General features: G+C 44.9%; 1 protein-coding gene across 2 annotated transcripts in view; it reads right to left on the reverse strand.

Moving 5' to 3' along the window:
- grik4 (glutamate receptor, ionotropic, kainate 4) overlaps positions 1–25,468 on the reverse strand; it is a 183,232-nt gene that overhangs the window by 28,840 nt on the left and 128,924 nt on the right. For both annotated transcript variants that reach the window (XM_068054201.1, XM_068054200.1), the window contains 5 exons: positions 9,083–9,192; positions 8,563–8,736; positions 7,052–7,217; positions 6,745–6,970; positions 973–1,098 (listed from right to left, as the gene is read on the reverse strand). In XM_068054201.1, coding sequence (XP_067910302.1) covers positions 973–1,098; positions 6,745–6,970; positions 7,052–7,217; positions 8,563–8,736; positions 9,083–9,192 — 802 coding nt within the window. The remainder of the gene's footprint in view (positions 1–972; positions 1,099–6,744; positions 6,971–7,051; positions 7,218–8,562; positions 8,737–9,082; positions 9,193–25,468) is intronic.

Here is a 25,468-nt window from a genome sequence, read left to right on the forward strand (position 1 = left end):
GTCAATAATTTACTTTCAATTCCATGAGCAGCACTGTAGTGACATCCCTGGAATGATAGCCCAGTAGTCTCAGCACTGACATGACAGCCCTGTAAGTCAACCAGTTGATAATTGGGACATTGCTGGTCAAGTATGAATTTAAGAAAATGTTTTATCATACAGATCACTAATTAAAGGAACAAATTACTGTACAAGTACACTGAAAGCTAGTTGAAACTGTGAAAAATTGAACTGAAGCAGGAGGGAACAGAGTGGCTTAGCTCTAGAGTGTGTTCGAAGAACCCAGGTTTGGAGCTAAAAGATCTAGTCATTCCAAAATACTTACCAAGAATGAATTAGAAATAACTGTCTGCAATATTTCAAGAGATTAGAATTAGAAAGGAAGTGAAATGAACAGGCTGACAATTTTTTTCTCATATCTAAACTTTTTCTTTATTTAAAAGCAAAATACTGCAGATGCTGGAAATCTGAATTAAAAACAGAAAGTGCTGGAAATAGCAGGTCTAGCAGCATCTGTGGGAAGAGAAGTAGAGTTAATGTTTCATCAGACCTTTCACCTTTGCCAGTTCTGATGAAAGGTCACTGACCTGAAACGTCAACTCTGTTTCTCTCGCCACAGATGCTGCCAGACCTGCTGAGTATTTCCAGCACTTTCTGTAATTTTCCTTTATTTGTAGTTTAAACCACAACTATGTACATATAACATTCTATAATACAGTAAGGGAATTTGATTCCCAAATTGAATTTTGGATCCTCTCCCAAATAGTAGAGGGTCTGTCAAGGCGATGGTGCAAGGCTTCACATTCACTGTGAATGTGGCCTGGAATTAAACACAGGTGCAAACGTTATTCTGACTACTGAGATATTAGAAGCAACTGTTTCATTGATAGGATATGAAGTATTCGCATTCTCTGCCTGTATGAAACAATATTCAGAGAGAAGCCACATATTAAAGAAATGCTTCAGCCTCACCTTTTGCTCTGTGTTCTTCCTTTGGGCACTTTCCTCCATCCCACCATTTATGCTTTAACATTTCCAGCTGGTTATTTTCCTGAAGTTGGAGGATCGCCAAGTCAAAATCATTGCGAAAAAGTGAAGCTGTAGGAACAAAACAGAATTAGTAAAAGGAACTGAAACTATAGATTATTCACTGAATTATAAGGCCTTCAATGGTGCACAGGGGATTGGCACCCATCTTTCACCAGCTGATATACAACCTATAGATTAACAGCTTCAGATTAACACCCAGCATCTGTTAAATATGGAGCTCGACTTCAGTGAAAGATAACACATGAATAGTTATTTACCACAACCATATTTGAAATTAAATGTTCACCATTTACCATTGGTGGCATCTTTGAATCAAGAGACTTGCATCAAGCTACTATTTACAGCCTAAACAATTTCCTAGTGCCCCTGATATAAGGGTTGGGCTCAGGATGAAACCTCTGTACTCATTGAACAAGAAATATAAAGACTTAGAAGTGTTCAATGACAGTTCAAGTCTTTAAAGGCTTGTGTTATGGGGATTCTAACATATTCTAATATGTAGTGATATTTATCATATGCCTACACACAGGAAGTTTACATAACTGTCATTACACTTCAAAAATAATTCATCAGGTGAAGGGAAAAATAAAGAAATGATTGTATCCCATTATGCTGCCCGACTGCACCCAAATGGAAACTCTACCCTGGATGATCACATATGAATGGGATGTGCATATAGAATCAGTGATGAACTTGCTGCGTACTGAATCCCTTAATTGGCTGAAGCTCTTCATTTGAACCTGAGTGACCCACAGGAGGTTACAGACTTGTACAAACATTGTCAGAGAATGAATACAGTAAGTGTTATTCCAATATTTCTTCCAAACTCATGACTGGAATTTCCTAGGAGCTGCTCCCACTCCCTGTTAAAAGTGCAGCGAAACCCCAAGAGTACAGCAGCAGAACAGGAGTATCTACAAGGAAATTCCTGGCCCTTATCAGTTGGCCAAGTCATCTGATACCGATCCCAAATTTAGTCACTTCAGTGAAAGCAGCATCTAAGACTTGAAAAAAAGGGAGTGGGACTAATTGGATAGCTCTTCCAAAAGCTGAGACAGGCATAATGGGTCAAATGGCCTCTTTCTGTGCTGTTTAATTCTATGATCAAATATCCTCTTTCCAAAGCTAGCTTTCAACATACAATTACTTCAGGTGTAGACTTGTTCTGATGAGGACAGGAGCAGTGACAATGATTGGCTGTAATCATTTGACAGGAAACTGTGTGACTATAGATTTCTAGTGTGGGTTTATCTGGAGACATCCCAATCGGAAGTCTGAGGGCAACGGAGAGACTGCATTGTCAGAAACTTTACAGCATGTGAAAAGTGAATAATCATGTCTCAAAGAGTAATTGTATGTTGAAAACTAGCTTTGGAAAGAGAATATTTGTTCATAAAATCAAACAGCATAGAAAGAGGCCGTATGGTCCATTATGCCTGTGCCAACTCTTTGAAAGAGCTATCCAAATAGTCCGAATACCCTGCACTTTCCCCATTGCCCTGTAATTTTTTCTTATTCAAGAATATCCACTTCCCATTCGTGCTGTTGTTTGAACCATGTTTCTGTTATTGCCACTTTATAACTGCTTCTGGCAACTTATGCCTGCAGCTGATCAACCTTATTTACCATGCTCCATGCATTTATGGATTTGCACTCCAAACCCGCATTAGTTTGCTTTTTGTTGTTTTTGATATATCAAGGAGAATAATGAGGTTAAGTATAATTGTATCTTTAGCACTAATTTCTATTCAGTGACTTGTTCTATGTTAAATAAAGGTTTTCTGTTGTAATATACTGAGTCCTGGAATGAGTATATATTCAGTTCGTGTACTGAAATGAGGAGAATAAATGGTGTACATCATATAACAACAACTTAGATTCATATAGCACTGTTTACTTAATAAAATGTCTCACGGTGCCTCAAGGGAGCATTATAAAACAAAATATGATACTGAGCCACATAAAGTGACATCAGGTCAAATGACTAAAAGTTTGGCCAAAGGGGTAGGTTTTAAGGAGTGCCTTAAAGGATGAAAGCGAGGAAGAGGGGAAGAGAGGGAATTCCAGAGTTTATGGCCTAAGCAAATAAAGGCACAGCCACCAATGGCGGAGCAATTAAAATCAGGGATGCTCAAAAGGCCATAATTAGATGAGCACAGATATTTCGGAGTGTTGTTGGCTGGAGGTAATTACAGAGATAGGGAGGGGTGAGGCAACGGAGGGATTTAGAATCAAGAACTATACTTGTAAAATCAAGATGTTGCTTTATCGGGAGCCAATGTCGGTCAGTGAGTACAGGGATGATAGGTGAACAGGACTTGGTGTGAGTTAAGACATGGGCAGCAGAGTTTTAGATGACCTCAAGTTTTCGGAGGGTCGAATGTGGGAGATCAGCCAGAAGTGCATTAGAATTGTCAAGTCTGGAAGTAACAAAGGCAAGAATGAGGGTTTCAGCAGTAGATGAGCTGGGAAAGGGGCACTGCACAGTGGCGCAGTGGTTAGCACTGCAGCCTCACAGCTCCAGCAACCTGGGTTCGATTCTGGGTACTGCCTGTGTAGAGTTTGCAAGTTCTCCCTGTGTCTGCGTGGGTTTTCGCTGGGTGCTCCGGTTTCCTCCCACAGCCAAAGACTTGCAGGTTGATAGGTAAATTGGCCATTGTAAATTGCCCCTAGTGTAGGTAGGTAAGTGGTAGGGGAATTGAGGGGATGTGGTAGTAATATGGGTTTAATGTAGGATTAGTATAAATGGGTGGTTGTTGGTTGGCACAGATTCGGTGGGCTGAAGGGCCTGTTTCAGTGCTGTATCTCAATAAATAAATGTTACAGAGGTGGAAATAAGACAGTCCTAGTGATGGCAATAATATGTGGATGGAAGCACATCTTAGGGTCAAATATGACACCAAGGTTGCAAACAGTCTGGTTTAGTCTCAGACAGTTGCCAGGGAGATCGATGGAGTCAGCAGCTAGGGAACGGAGTTTGGATCGAGGACTGAAAACAATGGCTTCATTCTTGCCAATATTTAACTAAAGGAAATTTCGGCTCTTCCAGTACTGAATGTCAGATAAGTAGTCTGATAATTTAGCAACAGTGGAAGTGTCGAGAGAGGTGGTGGCAAGGCAGAGCTGGGTGTAGTCAGTGTACATGTGAAAACTAACATTGTGCTTTTGGATGATGTCGCCGAGGGACAGCATGTAGATGCGAAATAGAATAAGACCAAGGATAGATCCTTGGAGAGAAGCCATTGCAAGTGACAGTCTGGCTATGATTCAATAGATAAGAATTGAACCTGGCAAGAGCAGTCCCACCCAGCTGGATGACAGTGGAGAGATATTGGAGGAGTATGGTGTGGTTAACCATGTCAAAGGCTTCAGACATGTTGAGAAGGATGAGGAGAGATCGATTACCTTTGTCACAGTCAGATAGGAAGTTATTTGTGATTTTGATAAGAGCTGTTTCAGTACTGTGGCAGGGGCAGAAACCGATTGGAGAGATTCAAGCATGGAGTGCTGGGAAAGATGGGCATGGATATGGAAAATGACAACATGTTGGAGAGGAAAGGGAGGTTGGAGATGGGGAGGTTTGCAAAGGAGGGTTAAGGGTTGATTTTTTGAAAGGGGTGATGGTGGCAGATTTAAGGGAGACAGGACCAACACATGAAGGGATAGAACCATTAACCAGAAGGGGAAGTTGGGTGGTCAGCACTTTCCTGGAAATAGGGTTAAGGGAGCAGGAGGTAGGTCTCATAGACAAGATGAACTCAGACAAGACATTTGGGAGATAGGAGAGAAACTAGAGAAAGATGTGAATTCAGTGCTAGGGCAAGGAAGTTTGGCTGGTGGGCTAGTGGAAGGGAGGGATGTGGCAGAGGCAGTGAATCATATGGTCTTGATCTTAGTGACAATTAAATCCTCGCACTTATTGTTGGAGGTGAGAGTGGAGGAAACAGGGTAGAGGATTTAAGACAGTTTTCAGTAAAGAAAAGAAGCTGGGAATTATAGTGAGCAGTTTTAGCAGACAAGAGCAGGACCCCATAATGTTTTACGTGGTCCAGCCAGATTTGGCAGTGGATGGTTAAACCAGTTATTCGTCATATCCTTTCAAATCTGTATACCTTGGTCTTAAGGGAGTGGAGATGAGAGTTGTACGGGGGAACGGCCAGGGTGAGAGAGAGTAATGGTTTTATTGGGGACTAGGGCATCAAAGGTTGAGGTGAGGGTACAGTTGAGCAAATCAGTAACTGCAGAAATGTTGTGGTGAATAGAGGGCCAAAGGCGAGACAGTTGGGATTTGGAAAGTGCAGTTGTAAGTGAATTGGGGGATAGATTTTTACAGGGGTGGATCTAGAGGGAGGTAGGGTTGGGGCCTACATGAAATGGCAAGGTCAAAGAGGTGGCTGTGAATATGGGTTGTGGACTTTACATGTAGGGAGTGAACTCAGAGAAAGGAGAACATGACGAGTTGAGATGAAGGTTGAAATCACCGAGAGTATAAAATCATTCAGTGCAAAGGATGAGGGAGGAAAATGGTGAAGATGTCTCGCTGAGAATATGTTTCTCATAGTTAGGATACAGTATTCCAATAAGCAAAAATACAGAGGCAAGAATTCTCTGTTTAATCAGCAACTGTGGAGAGAACAAATGAGTTAATATTTCATGTGTGGACCCATCATCAGAACAAGACTACACCTGAAGTGTTAGTCCACCTCGCTTGTCCACAGGTGGTGACTGACTTGCCGAGTGTTTCCAGCATTTTCTGTTTTTGTTCAGATGTTTGCTTTTTCTTTCTTTGTTCAGTCCTTGGCCCTCACCTATATTTACCGAGATACTGGGCATACTCTGTTCACCATCTTTACTCTATGGAACAGTTTGAATTAAGTCATTTATGGTTTACCAGATGCTGCTGATGACAGAGGAATCCATGAAAGGATAAAAGATAGGTTCATAAATAGAAACATACCCATTTCAGCACAGGAAGGGTCTCGGGCCTTTTAGTAAAGATGGTGAAGAAAAGTGGCTGCAATTTGTAGTGGGTTCTAATTGGATTCAGTGATTCTGTGGTCTGAGCTCCTGCAGCTGACCCTCAGTACTCATGGACACAGTGTGATTTGTCAGCATTTATTATTTTAATTTTTGTTGCATTTGCACCTAACTTTTTCCTTTTATTCCATCTCTCTTTTTATGTGTTTGTTCGCAGGGGCAATACATTATCTACATTATTTACGTATTCTTCTTTTCTTCTAATATATCTCCGTTATCTCAATGAATATCTTTGATAATCATCTAAAGGTTTTGACCGAAGCACTTTCAGAGCATTTGTAACTCCCTCACCCACCTCCCCCTTTTGCTTTCTCAGTTTCTTCAACCTTTTTAAAATGCCTGTTCATCTTTCAGTCTTCAGTACTAGTGAAAGATCACATGTCATAATCTGTCTTTTCTCTTTACAGATGTTGACTGGCCTGTTATGTATTTTCAGCATCTTTTGAAATATATTTATTATAAAACCTTCTTTTTATTCGTTCATGGGATGTGGACCTGAAGCTCAACATGAGATTCTTTGATGCTTGAAAGTGGCAGCCACTCTGTATATAGGAACATCTGGCTTAAAATCATGAAAATCACAATGATATTGCCTCATTAAATTATGCATATGTAATATTTGCCAAAAAAATGTTACTGAATGCTAGTTTGACGCACCGAGTGGCAAGCCTATACCATATCCCTTGGTATCCAGGAGACCACCAATCTGTGTAAGGTTGCAATTACGTTGTCGGTGGTACTCATTCATGGTAGACTCTAATAAGAAGGCATAGTTGGAGTTCAGAACTCGAGAAATTCCTTCTTCTGTGCTTTTCACAAAGACACTTGGCTGTTTAGAATGCATATAGTTCCACATTCTCTGGTAGGTCTGATATCGAGAATTCTGGAAGCCAAGCAAAGTGACATTTCTCAACAATACTGAACAAATTAATCGTAGAAAATTGAGCTATTGTTTGTGTTCTACCTGGAAGAAAGTCATGCTTGATCCTCTTTGAATTGTTCCATATTCAATGTTTGTCTGGTCAGCGAGATCATCAACTGATTCTATTGGTACATCCATTCTCTGTACAGTGAGGAAGGCAGCCAGATTGGCTGTGTAAGATGATATGATAATCAGTGTGAAAGCCCACCTACACAGAAACATATAATCAGGCCAACAGAACAATAAAGACTTTGGAAAAATAGTGCTGAAGTCGAGATTGGCAGGAGTTGTATCTTTGGTTAGTTGACTGTTTCAATATCTTACATAATTCTATTGACTATTTAACAGATCTCATTAGTTATCACATAAACCACAACTATATCCTTACAGCCATTTATCCTCAAAGGTTAGTTCCTATATTAAACTTTAAAAGGACCAGACTAATCCACAAGATTTCCTCCTATCCCCTAACAATTACAATCCAAAACAGAATTTTCTATCTCCAGCTGCAAGTCAAGAACAAGAATTTCCTGGAAAAGTCCTGAATGCAAAGGGAAGATAAGTGAGCAGTTAACTCAGAAGGCTAGAGAATCTTTACTTTTTGTAACTTTTTTCTCCACTTTGTAAAATTTCTCTCTCATGCATATGTTCTGCAGGGAAGAGGTTAACATAAGGGCCTCCATGTCTCAACCACTAGCGTTAATGCCAGTAACTCCAGTGAGTGCCACAGAATGGCCATAAAATAGGCTGGAACTGGCCTTTCCTCCAGTTACTACCTTGTTTTGGGATAGGGGGATAGTTCCAGCTCACCCAAAATGAGGACAGCACTTCAGATGGGATGTGGTCAGGGAGAGGGCTCCAAGGCCAGGGCTGGGACAGTGACAGACCAGTACACCGGCCTGCCAGTTGATGGATGTGGGGAAACCTGGGGACCAGGCTTAGGTTGTGGCCTGGACTATAGAAGATAATAAAAATTGAGTTTTGTAGCCCCCTTAAGGAGGAAGTGATGATCACCAGCAATAGCTTGCCGCAGCGGACTGGCAACCGCTGGGAATGCATACTCCAAGCCTAAATTTCTGGCCACCCGTCTCTGATGGTCTCCCAAGATGCTTCCTCCCGCACCCCCCACAGCAATGCAGGTAACCACAAGTTTATATAAATTAATTGACCTCCCTGATCCCACATGAATTTGGTGGGGCCAGGGCCAAAGATCATAGGCAGCTATATCTTGGCACTTATTCTGAATTGCTTACATTTGCCATTCATCTTACTTATGAATTTTAGGCTATTGTTTTTTGTGTGAAATAGTTTTGCCTGAATATTCCCAGTTTGGAACTAGTCATCATAGAATCATAGAATGATACAGGATAGAATGAGGCCATTCAGCACATCATGTCCATGCCGACTCTTTGGTAGAGATATCCAATTAATCACACTCTCCTACTCTTTCCCTATAGCCCTATAATGTTTTTCTGCTTCAAGTAACCGTTGCCCTCCCCACACCAGGTATCATTTGTTCTGAGCCTATATTTTAGTATTTGGAGATTACTTACCAAACTCCACTAACACAGCGTGTAGAAAGTGCTCGGGGCATAATTTCTGATCCTTGCTGCATGAAGCCACCCACTGGGAACCAGAGACTATTTCCTAGTGAGTATTGATTGACCAACACATTACATTTTCCTCTAAAGCATGGTTGAGAGTTATACCACTCATAAGGAGACAACCTGTAAAATAAATCATTGCATCTAAAGAACAGAGGCTGTAAAAGTGCCTATTCAAGTGTCTTAGGACCTAACTGGTCAAAAGCTATCTATGCATAACAAAACACCAGCAGTTTTCTGCATTGCCTAAACACTGCCTACATTATAAGCTAAAAAACAAATCATTCATGACCATTAAGAAGGGCTCTGGAGCTCATGTTTCATAGATGCAATTTAGCCAAACCCGCCACTTTAGCCAACATTCGGACTTTGAAAATAATAAATATCTAATACATAAAGACACTGATGTACATATGGAGGGACTTAATAAAACAATCAATGGTTTCACAGGACTCTTATGTGACTATACCTGGCTACAAGGAAGAGAACACAACTGACTGCAAGATAGGCAAGCACCATGAAGAGCCAAACACCAGGAGAGAAAGGGTCCAGGAAGGAAAAATAACCAGGTTTCCTACCCTGAAATACAGTAAGGAAAGGACATCATTGGCATGGGATATCTGAGCTACAGTAAAGCAGAGGTAACAATAAACAGCAACATATACACTAATAAACAAGACTGAGATGGATGAAACATGAATTCTCACAACTTTAAACTGGAACTGGAATGGGTGACATTTTACCAGCCCCCAGTTAGCGGGTTAGTAGGTGGGGGACAGTAAAATGCCAGGGTGCAGCTTTAGGACGGCTCCCACATGCAGTCCCGCCGCTGGGGAAGTTTCCCAGTGACAGGAATGGTAGTGGATTGGCTGTCACCAACTGGAAGCAGATGGCATATTTAGCCAATTATAGGTCCACTTGAGGACCAACTTCCTGGGCCGCTAGTGACCCACTACTGCATGGGGAGGGCACCAGCTGCACAGAGGCAGCCTCCCAGGGGCTCCATCAAAGCTGAAGGCTCCAAGGCCCAAGGAGGGGGTCATTGGTGGTGATGACTACCCCTGATGCGGGTGATGGAGGGGATCTCTCTCCAGGGGCCAGGGCCTTCCTGCCTAGCCCCGGCAGAAAAATTAAGTGCCTTCCTCTCCTGCGAGGACGCCTCACGATAGAGGCACCACCTCGGTATCTTTGCTGCCTCAGCAGTGGCTGTCTCTCTTGGTGGTGCTGCTGAGGCTTCTGAGCTGTCGGGCCTCTGATTGGGTCAGCCCAATGGAGCTCCCACCCTGCCCCCCTCCCCCACTCCCATCACTGCCTCTGGCAAAACTGGCAAGCCGATTCCACTGCCAGCTCATACAGGTTCAGGACCCCATTTGGTCCAGGCATTGGGATTTACCCCCTCTGGCAAATTCTCCTCCAATATATAGGTTTCATCATGCAGCTGGGTAACTGGTTTACTTTGGGGTCACAAATTCAAATCAATCACAGGCTTTTTATTATTCTTTTGATTTCCTTAAACAGTAAGCAGAGTTGAGATTTGACAGACAAAATGCTTCCCCGTCCTGCTGAGCTATCAGGCAGTGCCATGGTTCATTCAGGCTGAACTTGTCCTGTTCTTCCTTTCTTGGTGCCAAGAATAATGCAATATTTGCTACGTGATGCACATGGAGACCAGTCCTCAAGCCTGCGTCCTGCCTACTTCCCCATTTTCCCAGTGTGTTAAAATGCTCCCTAAAGTGCCTGTGGAATATGGTTAGCCACCTGCAGTGCTCCAGGTTCATTATGGCACTGATATTCTTTAATTTAGGGGTCCTCCTTGGGGCACCTTGGATACTTGTGTACTCCTGACTTTTGGGAAAAATTTGGAGTGGGATATATAAGGGGAAGACCCTCACCATCTGGTAGCTTCATCCATCATTCCTGCACTTTTAAAAGCCAATCTATGAAAGGGGTTATTGTGCCCTGAACCATTTATTTGTATGTTAAATAGCAGTACATTGACCCTTTAATGGCTGCTGGCACCACACATTCTGGCTACACCCACTGTGGTGACCCACTGCTCAGTGTAGGTAATAATGCAATACATGGAAATGAGTTCACCTCATATTATCATTAATGCAACAGTGAAAATATTTACACAAAAAAAAAGCCAACAGTGACGTCAGAGGAGAGCTGCAAGGTGATTGGTTGGTGAGTCACTGCTGTTAGTGCATTTAAATATCTTTAAAAAATAAGGGGAAAGTTTTTTTTGTTTGTTGGGAAAAAAACCTCTGGTGATAAGGTGAGTACTACTAAAGTGTTTTTTTTTTAAATTCAGTGTAGATTATTAAGGACTTTAGATTGGAGTGTGTAGAACAAGGCCCCTAGTGTAGTTAGTATTTTTAAATTAAGGTAGTAACTAATTAATCTAATGGTAAGTCATGACAGGAGAGCTCAGCCCCGTGATATGCTCCTCCTGTGCTATGTGGGAAATCAGGGACGCTTCCAATGTCCCTGATGACCATGTTTGCAGAAAGTGTATCCATCTGCAGCTACTGACTACCTGCATTACGGAGCTGGAGCTGTGGGTGGATTCACTGTGGAGCATCTGCGACAATGAGGACGTTGTGGATAGCACGTTTAGTGAGGTGGTCACACCGCAGGTAATGGCTGCACAGACAGAAAAGGGATGGATGATCACCAGACGGAGTAGTAGGCGCAGGCAGGTAGTGCAGGAGTCCCCTGTGGCCATCCCTCTCTCAAACAGATATACCACTTTGGATACTGTTGGGGGGATGACCTCCCAGGGGAAAGCAGCAACAGCCAGGTTCGTGGCACCATGGAGGGCTCTGCTGCACAGCAGGGGAGGAAAAGGGGTGGAAGAGCTATAGTGATAGTGGATTCTATCGTAGGGGTGCAGATAGGCGTTGCTGTGGCCGCAAATGAGACTCCAGGATGGTATGTTGCCTCCCTGGTGCGAGGGTCAAGGATGTCTCGGAGTGGCTGCAGGACATTCTGAAAGGGGAGGGTGAGCAGCCAGAGGTCGTGGTCCATATTGGAACTAACGACATAGACAGGAAGAGAGATGAGGTCCTGCAAAGTGAATATAGGCAGTTAGGCAGAAGGTTAAAAAGCAGGACCTCTAGGGTTGTAATCTCAGGATTACTCCCTGTGCCACGTGCTAGTGAGGGTAGGGGTAGGAGTAGGATGATAAGGCAAATGAATGCGTGGCTGAAGAGATGGTGTAGGCAGGAGGGCTTCAGCTACTTGGATCATTGGGATCTCTTCTGGTGCAGAGGTGACCTGTACAAGAAGGAAGGGTTGCATCTGAACTGGAAGGGGACCAATATCCTTGCGGGGAGGTTTGCTAGTACAACTCGGGAGAGTTTAAACTAGTCTTGCGGAGGTGGTGGGGGGGGGGACCCAAAGTAGTAGTCTCTCTGATGAGATAATTGAGGCAAATGTAGAGGTTAAAGCGAGCAAGTCCAGTAGGCAGGCCGGGCAGGGGCAGGACAGGGAACGTGGCATTTACTTTAATGCAAGAAGCCTTACAGGTAAGGCAGATGAACTCAGAGCATGGATCGGTACATGAGATTGTGATATTATAGCTATTACGGAAACATGGTTGAGGAATGGGCAGGACTGGCAGCTCAATGTTCCAGGGTACCGATGCTTCTGGCATGACAGAGGTGGAGGTAAGAGAGGAGGGGGAGTTGCACTATTGATTAGGGAAGACATCACGGCAGTACTTAGAGAGGATATCCCGGCGGGAATGTCCAGCGAGGCCATATGGGTAGAACTTAGAAATAAGAAAGGGGTGATCACTTTGATGGGATTATACTATAGGCCCCCCAATAGTCAGAGGGAAGTGGAGGAGCATATATGTAGGGAAATCACAGATAGGTGTAGGAATTATAGGGTTGTAATTGTAGGTGATTTTAACTTCCCTAATATTGACTGGGACTACCTTAGTGCTAAGGGATCAGATGGGAAAGAATTTGTTAAGTGTGTCCAGGATAGTTTTCTGAAGCAGTATGTGGATGGCCCTACTAGAGAAGGGACTACACTCGACCTCCTCTTAGGAAATGAGGATGGGCAGGTGGTTGATGTGTCAGTGGGGGAGCACTTTGGGACCAGTGACCATAACTCTATTAGCTTCAAGATAGTTATGGAAAAGGAGAGGACTGGTCCTCAGGTTGAAGTCCTAAATTGGGGTAGGCTAATTTCGATGGCATCAGACAGGAACTCTCAAAAGTTGAATGGGAGAGGCTGTTTACAGGTAAAGGGACGTCTGGCCAGTGGGAGGCTTTTAAAAGTGAGATAGGAAGAGTTCAGGGCCGGCATGTTCCTGTTAGATGGAAGGGCAAGGCTGGCAACTTTAGGGAACCTTGGTTGATGAGGGATATTGAGGGTCTGGTCAGGACAAAGAAGGAGGCATATGTCAGGTATAGGCAGCTGGAATCAAGCGAGTCCCTCGAGGAGTATAGGGGATGTAGGAGTACTTTTAAGAAGGAAATTAGGAGGGCAAAAAAGGGCATGAGCTTTCCCTGGCAGATAAGATAAAGGAGAATCCTAAAAGATTCTATAAGTATATTAAGAGTAAAAGGGTAGCTAGGGAGAGAGTAGGTCCCCTTAAGGATCAGTGTGGTAATCTATGTGTGGAGCCATGGGAAATGGGCACGGTCTTAAATGAATACTTCTCATCTGTATTTACCGTGGAGAAGGTCATGGAAGCTAGTGAGTTCAAGGGAGGGAACAGCGATATCCTGGAGCATATCAACATTACAAAGCAGGAGGTGTTGGAGGTTTTGAAGCGCATTAAGGTGGATAAATCCCCAGGGCCTGACCAGGTGTATCCTAGGATGCTATGGGAAGCAAGGGAGGAGATTGCTGGGGCCTTGGCAGAGATTTTGTGTCATCATTAGCCACAGGTGAGGTACCAGAAGACTGGAGGATAGCGAATGTTGTCTCTTTATTGAAGAAGGGCATCAGGGATAAGCCAGGGAACTACAGGCCGGTGAGCCTTACATCAGTGGTGGGAAAGTTATTGGAAGGGATTCTGAGAGACAGGATTTATATGCATCTGCAAAGGCATGGTCTGATTAGGGATAGTCAGCATGGCTTTGTGCGTGGGAAATCATGTCTCACGAATTTGATTGGGTTTTTTGAGGAGGTGACCAAGAGGATTGACGAGGGCAGGGCGATGGACGTTGTCTACATGGACTTTAGCAAGGCCTTTGACAAGGTCCCGCATTTATTTATTTATTTGGAGATACAGCACTGAAACAGGCCCTTCGGCCCACCGAGTCTGTGCCGACCAATAACCACCCATTTATACTAACCCTACAGTAATCCCATATCCCCTATCACTTCCCTACACTAGGGGCAATTTACAACGGCCAATTTACCTATCACCTGCAAGTCTTTTTGGATGGTAGGCTGGTCCAGAAGGTTCGAACACATGGGATCCAGGGTGTGCTAGCCAATTGGATACAAAATTGGCTTGGTGATAGGAGGCAGAGGGTGGTAGTGGAGGGTTGTTTTTCAGATTGGAGGCCGGTGACCAGTGGTGTGCCGCAGGGATCGGTGCTGGGCCTTCTGTTGTTTGTCATGTACATTATTGACTTGGATGTGAATGTAGGGGGCACAATTAGTAAGTTTGCAGATGATACCAAAATTGGTGGTATAGTGGACAGTGAAGAAGGTTGCCTAAGGTTACAACAGGATATAGATCAACTGGGAAAGTGGGCAAGGGATTGGCAAATGGAATTTAACGCAGACAAGTGTGAAGTGATGCATTTTGGGAAGTTAAACCAGGGCAGGACATATACAGTGAATGGCAGAGCCCTGGGGAGTGTTGTTGAGCAGAGAGACCTTGGGGTGCAAGTACATAGTTCCCTGAAAGGGGCAACACAGGTAGACAGAGTGGTGAAGAAGGCGTATGGCATGCTTGTCTTCATTGGCCGAGGCATTGAGTACAAGAGTTGTGACGTCATGTTACAGTTGTACATAACGTTGGTTAGGCCGCATTTGGAGTACTGTGTGCAGTTCTGGCCGCCGCACTACAGGAAAAATGTGATTAAGCTAGAGAGGGTGCAGAAAAGATTCACAAGGATGTTACCTGGTTTGGAGGTCTTGAGTTATAAAGAGGGATTGGATAGGCTGGGTCTGTTTTCCCTGGAGCGAAGGAGGCTGAGAGGGGACATGATAGAGGTATATAAAATTATAAGAGGCATAGGTAGGGTAGATAGCCAGAGTCTGTTTCCCATGGCAGGGGTGACTAAAACTAGAGGGCATAGATTTAAGGTGAGAGGGAGGAGGTTTAAAGGGGATCAAAGGGGTAGATTTTTCACACAAAGAATAGTGGGTATCTGGAATGAGCTGCCAGAGGTGGTGGTGGAGGCAGGAACAGTAGCTACATTTAAGAGGTATCTGAAGAGGTACTTGAATGAGCAAGGCATAGAGGGATATGGAATTAATGCAGACAGGTAGGATTAGTATAGCATTATGGTCGGCATGGATGCAGTGGGCCGAAGGGCCTATTTCTATGCTGTACGACTCTATGACTCTATAAACATAACAATGAAGTGGCAAAAGCTAATTTTCTCCCTCTCTCAGTTGTTCAAATAAACACTTTGTTAATAAATAGTTTACCACTAAGTTTGAGCTCTTTTTGATAAGCACTGTATGTGAGTAGAAATTCAGTCGAACTGTGAAGACAAATGTGATTGTTTACCTTTTTAGATAATATCCATGTATCAGGTGATAACTTGAAGCCTGGGACTGTAGCTATAGCTTTTATGGAAATCAAGTCAAACTCAAGAAAACTTATTGTGAAAAGCTTCAAACTATAAAACTCATTAAAAAATGTTTACCTGTTTCAGAGCCATCTGTATTTGAATCTTTGCAATACTTTGGTGAAGCTAGACTCAGAATTGTACAACACAAAAAAGATGATGTTCAGTCCTTCACGTCTGTACTGGAGCTCAGAAAAAGCTATTCACTTAGTCTTATCCACTTAATCTTTTCCATTTCTTTTTTCATCAAATACGTATCTATTTCATTATAATAAGCTATTAAAGATTCTACTTCTATCACTGTTTCTGATGGGACATTCCATATCGTCACAACTTTCTGCATAAAAAGCCCCCCCTCTTAGTGTCACCTCTTTACTAAGTCTTCTAGGATGAGAATATCTGAGGTGATGCATGGGAGTGAAAAGTAAGTGATGCAAGGAGATGAAGGACATTGGGACAAAGGTACACTGAGCATAATCTATGTCAAAGGACTCATGGTTGGGTTTGAGTTTCTTATCTTCTTCCTTATCATCACAATGAGGGGAATTTGCTTTCTCTCCTCTGCTTCATTTTCATCATTATCTTCCTTCTCCTCACTATTACATATTCCCGTGCAGAACTTGTAATACCTTTTCCTGTACTTTAACAGCTCTCTTACATCATCCGTCCAATGGAAGACACACCTTAATTATAAGGCTTTACCCAGTCACTCAGTGATGTTGCAAGAGAAATTGAGGTAGGACTCTAGAGGGCGGCATTAAGGAGAAGGTCAGACAGCTTTGGGGGGTGGGGGTGGGGGGGCGTTTACCTACTGGGAGAGTTGGTAGGTCGCGGGACAGTGCTGGTGCCTGATTAGTGGGTGTACAACTCTACAGTTGCCATGACATCCTGTGAAGCAGGGCACAGCCACAAGCTTCAACTCTTTTCTCTATCACCTTAATCGCAAAAGAGATATGCTCTCCCATTCTTAGCTTACAGCATCCTTTCCTGTAGATCCATTTCATTAATAGAGGAAGATGATGATGGGAGCAACAATAACAAAAACTTATATTTTTATAGCACCTTTAGTATAATAAAATGACCAAACGCACTTTATAAGAGCATTATAAAATGAAATATGACATTGAGCCACCTAAGGATATTGGGTCAGATGACCAAAGGCTTGGTCAAAGACAAAGGTTTTAAGGAGTGTCTTAAAGGCAGAAAGGTGTAGGGAGGGAATTCCAGAGCTTAGATCCTAGGCAACTGAAGGCACAACCACCAATAGTGGAGCGATTAATATCGGGGATGCTCAAGAGGTCGGAATTAGAGCAGTGCAGATATCACAGAGGTTCATGAGGCTGGATGAGATTACAGAGATAGGGAAGGATTTGAATCCATGGATGAGAATTGTAAAATCAAGATGCTGCTTGACCAGGAGCCAATGTAGTTCAACAAGCACAGGGGTGACAGGTGAACAAGACTTGGTGCAAGTTAAGACACAGACTGCAGAGTTTTGGATGACCTCAAGTTTACAGAGGGTAGAATGTGAAAGACCAGCCAGGAAAGCATTGGAATAGTCAAGTCTAGAGGTACAAAGGCATGAATGAGGGTTTCAGCAGCAGATGAGCTGAGACAGGGGCGAAGTCCGGCAATGTTACTGAGGTGGAAATAGGCAGTCTTTGTGATGGTGCGAATGTATAGTTGGAAGCTCATCTTGGGGTCAAATATGACAAGATTGCGAACATATTGGTTTAGTCTCAGATTGTTGCCAGGAAGAGAGATGGAGTTAGTAGCTAAGGAACAATGTTTGGAACAGAATCCAAAACAGTGGTTTCAGTCTTTTCAATATTTAATTGAAGGAAATTTCGGCTTATCCAGTACTGAATGTCCGATAAGCAGTCGGATAATTTAGCAACAGTGGAGAAGTCAAGAGAAGTGGTGGTGAGGTAGAGGTGGGTAGCATCAGCGTATATGTGAAGATTAACACTCTGCTTTAGGATGACATTGCCGAGGGGAAGCATGCAGGTAGGAAATAAGAGGAAGCCAAGGATAGATCCTTGTGGGATACCTGACGTAACGATGCGTGAGCAGGAACAGAGGCATTTGCAAGTTATAGTCTGGCTACGATTAGATAGATAAGAATGGAACCAGGTGAGAACAATTCCACCCAGCTGGAGGACAGTGGAGAGGCATTAGAGGAGGGCATGAGGGGAGAGAAGAAAGAGGTGGAGTCAGGGCTAAGGCGGGGGCAGCTTTGAAGGAAGTTTGGCCAGGTGGGCTAGTGGAAGGGAAGGACATAGCAGAGTCAGCTGATCGCATGGTCTTGATTTTAGTGACAAACAAGTCCATGAGCTCCTCGCATTTATTGTTGGAGGTGAGGGTGGAGGAGACGGTAGGTAGTGGGATTGTCACTGGACTAGTAACCCAGAGTCCCAGGGTATTGCTCTGGGGACATGGAGTCAAACCCAGCACAGCAGAAGGTGGAATTTGAATTCAATTAATAAATCTGAAATTAAAAAGCTAGTCTAATGATGGCCATGAAACCATTGTTGATTGTTGTAAAAACCCATCTGGTTCACGAATGTCCTTCAGGGAAGGAAATCTGCTGTCTTTACCTAGTCTGGTCTACATGTGACTCCAGACCCACAGCAATGTGGTTAACTCTTACATGCCCTCTGAAATGGCCTAGCCAGCCACTCAGTTGTATCTAACAGCTACGAAGTCAATAAACAAGAATGAAACCGGACGGACCACCCTGCATCGACCAGAAACGACAATGGCAAACCCAGCCCTGTCAACCCTGCAAAGTCCTCCTTACTAACATCTGGGGGCTTGTGCCAAAGTTGGGAGAGCTGTCCCACAGACGAGTCAAGCAACAGCCTGACATAGTCATACTCACAGAATCATACCTGACAATGTCCCAGACACTGCCATCACCATCCATGAGGTGGCGGCACAGTGGTATACAGTCAGGAGGGAGTCTCCCTGGGAGTCCTCAACATCAACTCCAGACCCCATGAAGTCTCATGGCATCAGGGCAAAGATGGACAAGGAAACCTCCTGCTGATTACCACCTACGACCCTCCCTCAGCTGATGAGTCAGTACTCCTCCATGTTGAACAGCACTTGGAGGAAGCACTGAGGGGTGGCAAGGGCACAGAATATACTCTGGGTGGGGGACTTCAATGTCCATTACCAAGAGTGGCTCGGTAGCAACACTACTGACCGAGCTGGCCCAGTCCTAAAGGACAGAGCTGCTAGACTGGGTCTGAGGCAGGTGGTGAGGGAACCAAGAGGGAAGAACATACTTGTCCTCACCAATGTGCCTGCCGCAGATGCATCTGTCCATGATAGTATCAGTAGGAGTGACCACCGCACAGTCCTTGTGGAGACGAAGTCCCGCCTTCACATTGAGGATACCCTCCATCGTGTTGTGTGGCACCACCACTGGACAGATTTCGAACAGATCTAACAATGCAAAACTGGGCATCCATGAGGCGATGTGGGCCATCAGCAGCAGCAGAATTGTACTCAACCACAATCTGTAACCTCATGGCCCAGTATATCCCCCACTCTACCATTACCTTCAAGCCAGGAGACCAACCCTGGTTCAATGAAGAGTGCAGGAGGGCATGCCAGGAGCAGCACCAGGCATACCTCAAAATGAGGTGTCAACCTGGTGAAGCTACAACCCAGGACTACTTGCATGCCAAACTGCATTAACAGCATGCAATAGAGCTAAGCGATCCCATAACCAACGAATCAGATCTATGCTCTGCAGTCCTGCCACATCCAGCCATGAATGGTGGTGGACAATTAAACAGCTAACTGGAGGAGGTGGCTCCACAAATATCCCCATCCTCAATGATGGGGGAGCCCAGCACATTAATGTGATAGATAAGGCTGAAGCATTTGCAACAATCTTCAGCCAGAAGTGCTGAGTTGATGATCCATCTTGGCCCCCTCCTGAGGTCCCCAGCGTTACAAATGCCAGACTTCAGCCAATTCGATTCACTCCGTATGATATCAAGAAACAACTGAAGGCACTGGATACTGCAAAGGCTATGGGCCCTGACAATATTCTGGCAATAGTACTGAAGACCTGTGCTCCAGAACTTGCTGTGCCCCTAGGCAAGCTGTTCCAGTACAGCTACAACACTGGCATCTACCCTGCAATGTGGAAAATTACCCAAATTGTACACAAAAAGCAGGACAAGTCCAACCCGGTCAATTACTGCCCCATCAGCCTACTCTCAATCTAAAGTGATGGAAGGTGTCATCAACTGTGCCATCAAGTGGCACTTGCTTAGCAATAACCTGCTCAGTGATGCTCAGTTTGGGCTCCGCCAGGGCCACTCAGCTCCCGACCTCATTACAGCCTTGGTTCAAACATGGACTAAAGAGCTGAACTCAAGAGGTGAGGTGAGAGTGACTGCTCTTGACATCAAGGCAGCATTTGACCGAGTATGGCATCAAGGAGCACTAGCAAAACTGATGTCAATGGGAATCAGGAGGAAAACTCTCCGCTGGTTGGAGTCATACCTAGCGCAAAGGAAGATGGTTGTGGTTGTTGGAAGTCAATCATCTTAGTTTAGTTTAGAGATACAGCATTGAAACAGGCCCTTCGGCCCACCGAGTCTGTGCCGACCATCAACCACCCATTTATACTAATCCTACACTAATTCCAATTCCTAACACATCCCCACCTGTCCCTATATTTCCCTACCACCTACCTATACTAGGGGCAATTTATAATGGCCAATTTACCTATCAACCTGCAAGTCTTTGGCATGTGGGAGGAAACCGGAGCACCCGGAGGAAACCCACGCAGACACAGGAAGAACTTGCAAACTCCACACAGGCAGTACCCAGAATTGAACCCGGGTCGCTGGAGCTGTGAGGCTGCGGTGCTAACCACTGCGCCACTGCGCCACAGGACATCACTGCAGGAGTTCCTCAGGGTAGTGTCTTTGGCCCAACCATCTTCAGCTGCTTCATCAATGACCTTCCTTCAATCATCAGGTCAGAAGTGGGGATGTTCGCTGATAATTGCACAATGTTCAGCACCATTCGCAACTCCTCAGATACTGAAGCAGTCCGTGTAGAAATGCAGCAAGTCTCGGACAATATCCAGGCTTGGGCTGATAAGTGGCAAGTAACATTAACGCCACACAAGTGCCAAGCAATAATCATCTCCAACAAGAGAGAATCTAACCATCTCCCCATGACATTCAATGGCATTACCATCGCTGAATCCCCCACTATCAACATCCTAGGGGTCACCACTGACCAGAAACTGAACTGGAGTAGCCATATAAATACCATGGCTACAAGAGCAGGTCAGAGACTAGGAATCCCCAAAGCCTGTCCACCACCTACAAGGTACAAGTCAGGAGTGTGATGGAATACTCTCCACTTGCCTGGATGGGTGCAGCTCCAACACTCAAGAAGCTCGACACCATCCAGGACAAAGTAGCCCGCTTGATGGGCACCCCATCCACAAACATTCACTCCCTCCACCACCAACGCACAGTGGCAGCAGTGTGTACCATCTACAAGATGCACTGCAGCAACGCACCAAGGGTCCTTAGACAGCACCTTCCAAACCCACGACCTCTACCAACTTGAAGGACAAGGGCAGCAAGTGCATGGGAACACCACCACCTGCAAGTTCCCCTCCAAGTCACACATCATCCTGACTTGGAATTATATCGCCGTTCTTTCACTGTCGCTGGGTCAAAATCCTGGAACTCCCTTCCTAACAGCACTGTGGGTGTACCTACCCCAAATGGACTGCAGTGGTTCAAGAAGGCAGCTCACCACCACCTTCTCAAGAGCAATTAGGGATGGGCAATAAATGCTGGCATGGCCAGCGATGCCCACATCACATGAATGAATAAAAAAAGACAGGGGAGAGGGGTTTAAGAAGATGGTTTGCAGTAAAAAGAAACCAGGCGTTACCTTTGCATTCCAGGATGATCCTGGAATGGTGAGCAGTTTTAGCAGAGGAGAGCAGGACCAGATAGAGCTTTATTTGCTGCAGCCAGAAGTGGTGGTGGATGGCTAAACCAGTTATTTGTCAAATCCTTTCAAATTTGCATACCATGGACTTAAGGGAGTGGAGTAGAGAGCCATACCAGGAGAAGAGCCATGGTGAGAGACTGTCATGGTTTTATTGGGGCCTAGGACATCAAAGTGAGTTCAAAGTGAGAGGGGAAAAGTTCAGGGGGGATATGCGTGGAAAGTTCTTTACGCAGAGGGTGGTGGGTGCCTGGAACGTGTTGCCAGCGGAGGTGGTAGATGCGGGCACGATAGCGTCTTTTAAGATGTATCTAGACAGATACATGAATGGGCAGGAAGCAAAGAGATACAGACCCTTAGAAAATAGGCGACATGTTTAGATAGAGGATCTGGATCGGCGCAGGCTTGGAGGGCCGAAGGGCCTGTTCCTGTGCTGTAATTTTCTTTGTTCTTTGTTTAAAGGTGGAGGTGAGGGTGCAGTTGAGCAAATAAGTAGCTGCAGAAATGTTGTGCTGAATGCAGGGCCAAAGACTAGATCGTTAGGGTTTTGAAAGTATAGTTGTAAGTGAATTGGAAGACAGTTTTTTTTCCAGGGAAGGATACAGAAGCGGGTGAGGTTGCGGTGTGGAAGGGGGCTGTGGGTGGAGAGTGATACGGAGAAGTGATGAGAGATGGCCTTATCTTTGATTGATGGAATGGAACTAGCAAGACCTCGTGAGATGGCAAGGTCAAGGGGGTGGCATGAATATGGGTTGTGGAGGTTACATGGAGGGACAGATTTAGGGAGGATAAGAGGGTAGTGAACTCAGGGGAGAGACAGCATGATGAGTTGAGATGGAGATTGAAATCACAGAGGATGAGAAATTTTTGAGGGAGGAAAGCAATGAAAGTATCTCAGTGAGAAAAGTTTTATCTTGGTTGGGTGGTAGAGATCAATGATTCCGAATGAGAGGTGAGTGGGTGAAACAAGGTGAGATGCTCAAAGGAGAACGTGCCAGAGGAGTAGGGCCAAGGCATGATCTGGTGATAAATGTTACACTGCCACTGCAACCGGCAAGTGGTGGAAGATATAGTCAGGTGGGGAGGCTTAATTGAGGGGAAAGGTGTCATCACACGTCAGCCAAGTTTCCGTCAACGCCAAGATATCAATGCAATCATCCACAATAAGTTCATGGATGGCAAGGACCTCGCTCACAAGTGAACGGACATTCTGGAGAGAGGCATAGAGGGGTTGTGAGAGCTGATCCGCTGGCAGAGTCCACAGGATCAGTAGTGGGAGGGGCGAGTTGGACAGGAAGGAGACTGGCAAGATTAGCCCCCCACTGGCACTCTGGGAGGGAAGGTCAATGAGAAAGTGGGCTGGGGTAATTGGAATTGCTGCTCATAATGAGCCAGCACTAAGTGTCTCAATGAGACTGTCGTAGGCTTATCTAAGAGGGAGTCAAGCCTGGGACAGCGGCAAGAGAGCACGAAGGTCGAGGAATAGTCAAGGGTTGGAGTGGGGAATTGGGAGGGCAAAGTATCTGAGAGTAGAGAAGTGAAAGGAGATATGATGAAAGAAGACAAGGGTCCAGGAGGGGTAAAGAGAAATGAAGTAGCAAAGAACAGCACAAGTGGAAAAAGATTGATGGACTGGGGTCTGGAGCAGTGCCAAAATGCACACACAAATGGACTCATGGAGAGCTCAATTTACATAGGTCCAGTTATGTACAAAGCAGGGTACATAAAAACATGATGGTAAACGGGAAATAGGAAATAGATAGGAGATAATAGGAAGGAGTCCCGAGTTAAAGTCAGAGGTCCACTGGCAGGATAACGACGATGGGGGTAGGGTGGAGTCAGCATGGAGCATCGATGAACAGTTGTCAGAGTTCGGAGAGAGATGTAGTGAGTGAAGTCTAGAAGCAATATATGGGTAGAGTATTGGAGGATGCACTTTTGGAGATATTTCATGGAGGTATGCAGAACCAGTTGGAGGATCAGAAAGATGATGGCGAAATTGGAGGACACTATAAAATCCAGAAGCAGCAGAGGATTGTTCCAGGCGAGTGATTTTCTGGCCAGGAACAGACTGACGGTTTTATTCCAATGTAGTTCAGCGCAGAAATGTGGGAGAGGATTCTTGGGTCCTACCAGGGACAGGAACAGAGGAGGGCGTGTGCTAAATATAGTGCCGCTAGCAGGTATGCTGGTTTCCCTTTCCAATTCCCACTACTGGCGAGTTTCAGCAGGACAGGAGAAGGCATGCCCTGGTAACCCGCCCAATTCTGGAATACAGCCAATTGAAATAGGTAAGGTGCTCACTGAGAACTTGTTGAGGGCCAGTTTGTGATTTTTGTGGGGGCACACAGGTTACACGCCAGGTCAGAGGCAGACCAGATACATGGAGGTGGCAACATAGCAGGGAGCCAGTCATGGCCGCACCATCAGCTTAGGTGGGCACATAAAAGGGATCACAGCTGAGAGAGGCACTCAGCTATTGGCACATAGGTGCCATTGGGTATGCACAGGTTGTGGGGAAAGTGGTCTGTGCATGCTCAGCAGGGCAGGGAGTCGTCACCCTCTGGCAACACAGGGGCATAAGAGAAGGGTGTAAGGTTTCCAGACATAATAGGGAGTCCAACTGATTGCAAGGAAGAAAACAGCTGGCAATGGGAGCATGAATCTAGGATTTTGGGTCCAGTGGTGAAAAGTAGTAACACCTCAGAAGGAGAGGCAAAGCCCTGGGCATGAGAAGGGCAGTGGAGAGCGAGGAGGGGGAGGAAGGCAATGACGGCCACACCCTCAGAATAGAATCTACTGCTGAAAACGGAGCTACCTGGACATGTCGAAGAACCAATGCCGCAGGAGACTGCAACTCTCCAGGCTGATGGTCACTGAACTTTGTGCCGTCATTGTGGAAGACCTCACCCCTGGCAGCACTGGTTGCCATGCCCTGCCAGTAGCTGTAAAAGTCACTGGCCTTGAACTTCGTCACCTTTGGCTCCTAATAAGGATCAGCAACAGGCCTTGGTGGCATCTCACAAATGGCTGCACAGCACTACATCTCGCAGGTCACTGATTCTCTATTTGCTACAGCTGGACATTACATTCAGTTTCAGACAGATGGGGTCTCACAGGCACAGAGGGCAGTGGGTTTTGCCTCCATTGGTGATACCCCTGGTGCACCCATGAGGACATCAAGGCCAACAACTTTGAGGAGGGATGATATGCTAAATGAATCAAACAAGGCCATACGGGTGGAGCTCAGAAATAAAAAAGGGGCAGCCACACTTACTAGGAATGTACTATAGACCCCCAAATATTGAGAGGGAGATCGAAGGACAAATATGTAGGCAAATTTCTGAGTGCAAAAACTATTGGGCAATAACAGTTGGGGATTTCAACTACCCCAATATCAACTGGGATACAAAAGTGTGAAGGGCAGAGAGGGGACAAAATTCTTGAACTGTGTTCAAGAGAACTTTTTAGCCAGCACATAACAAGCCCAATGAGAGGGGGCGCAGTTCTAGATTTAGTCTTCAGTAATGAAGCTGAGCAAGTGGATGTAGTAACAGTGGGCGACCATTTTGGAGATAGTGACCATAATACAATTAGTTTTAGCATAATCATGGAAAAGGACAAAGATAAAACAGGAGTAAAAGTTCTAAATTTGGGGAATGCAAATTTTAAGAAATTGAGACGTGACGTGGTGAAAGTGGACTGGATACAGCTACTTGAAGGAAAATCAGTGGCAAACCAGTGGGAGGTATTCAATAGCGAGATACTACAGGCACAGTGTAGGCATGTCCCCACAAAGATAAAGGGTGGTACTGCCAAATCTAGAGCCCCCTGGTTATCTAGAAGCTTAGAGGGTAAGTTAAAGCAGAAAAAGAAAGCTTATGACGATCACAAAAATCTTAATACCTTAGAAAGCCTAGAGGAGTATAAAAAAGGAAATTAGAAAAGCAAAGACATGAAAAATTATTGGCAGGCAAAATCAAGGAAAACCTGAAGATATTTTATCAGTATATTAAGAGCAAGAGGATAACTAAGGAAAGGGTAGGGCCTATCAGAGATGTACAAGGGAACTTATGCCT

This window comes from Heterodontus francisci, chromosome 22 (assembly GCF_036365525.1).
Source record: "Heterodontus francisci isolate sHetFra1 chromosome 22, sHetFra1.hap1, whole genome shotgun sequence".
Lineage (NCBI taxonomy): Eukaryota > Metazoa > Chordata > Chondrichthyes > Heterodontiformes > Heterodontidae > Heterodontus > Heterodontus francisci.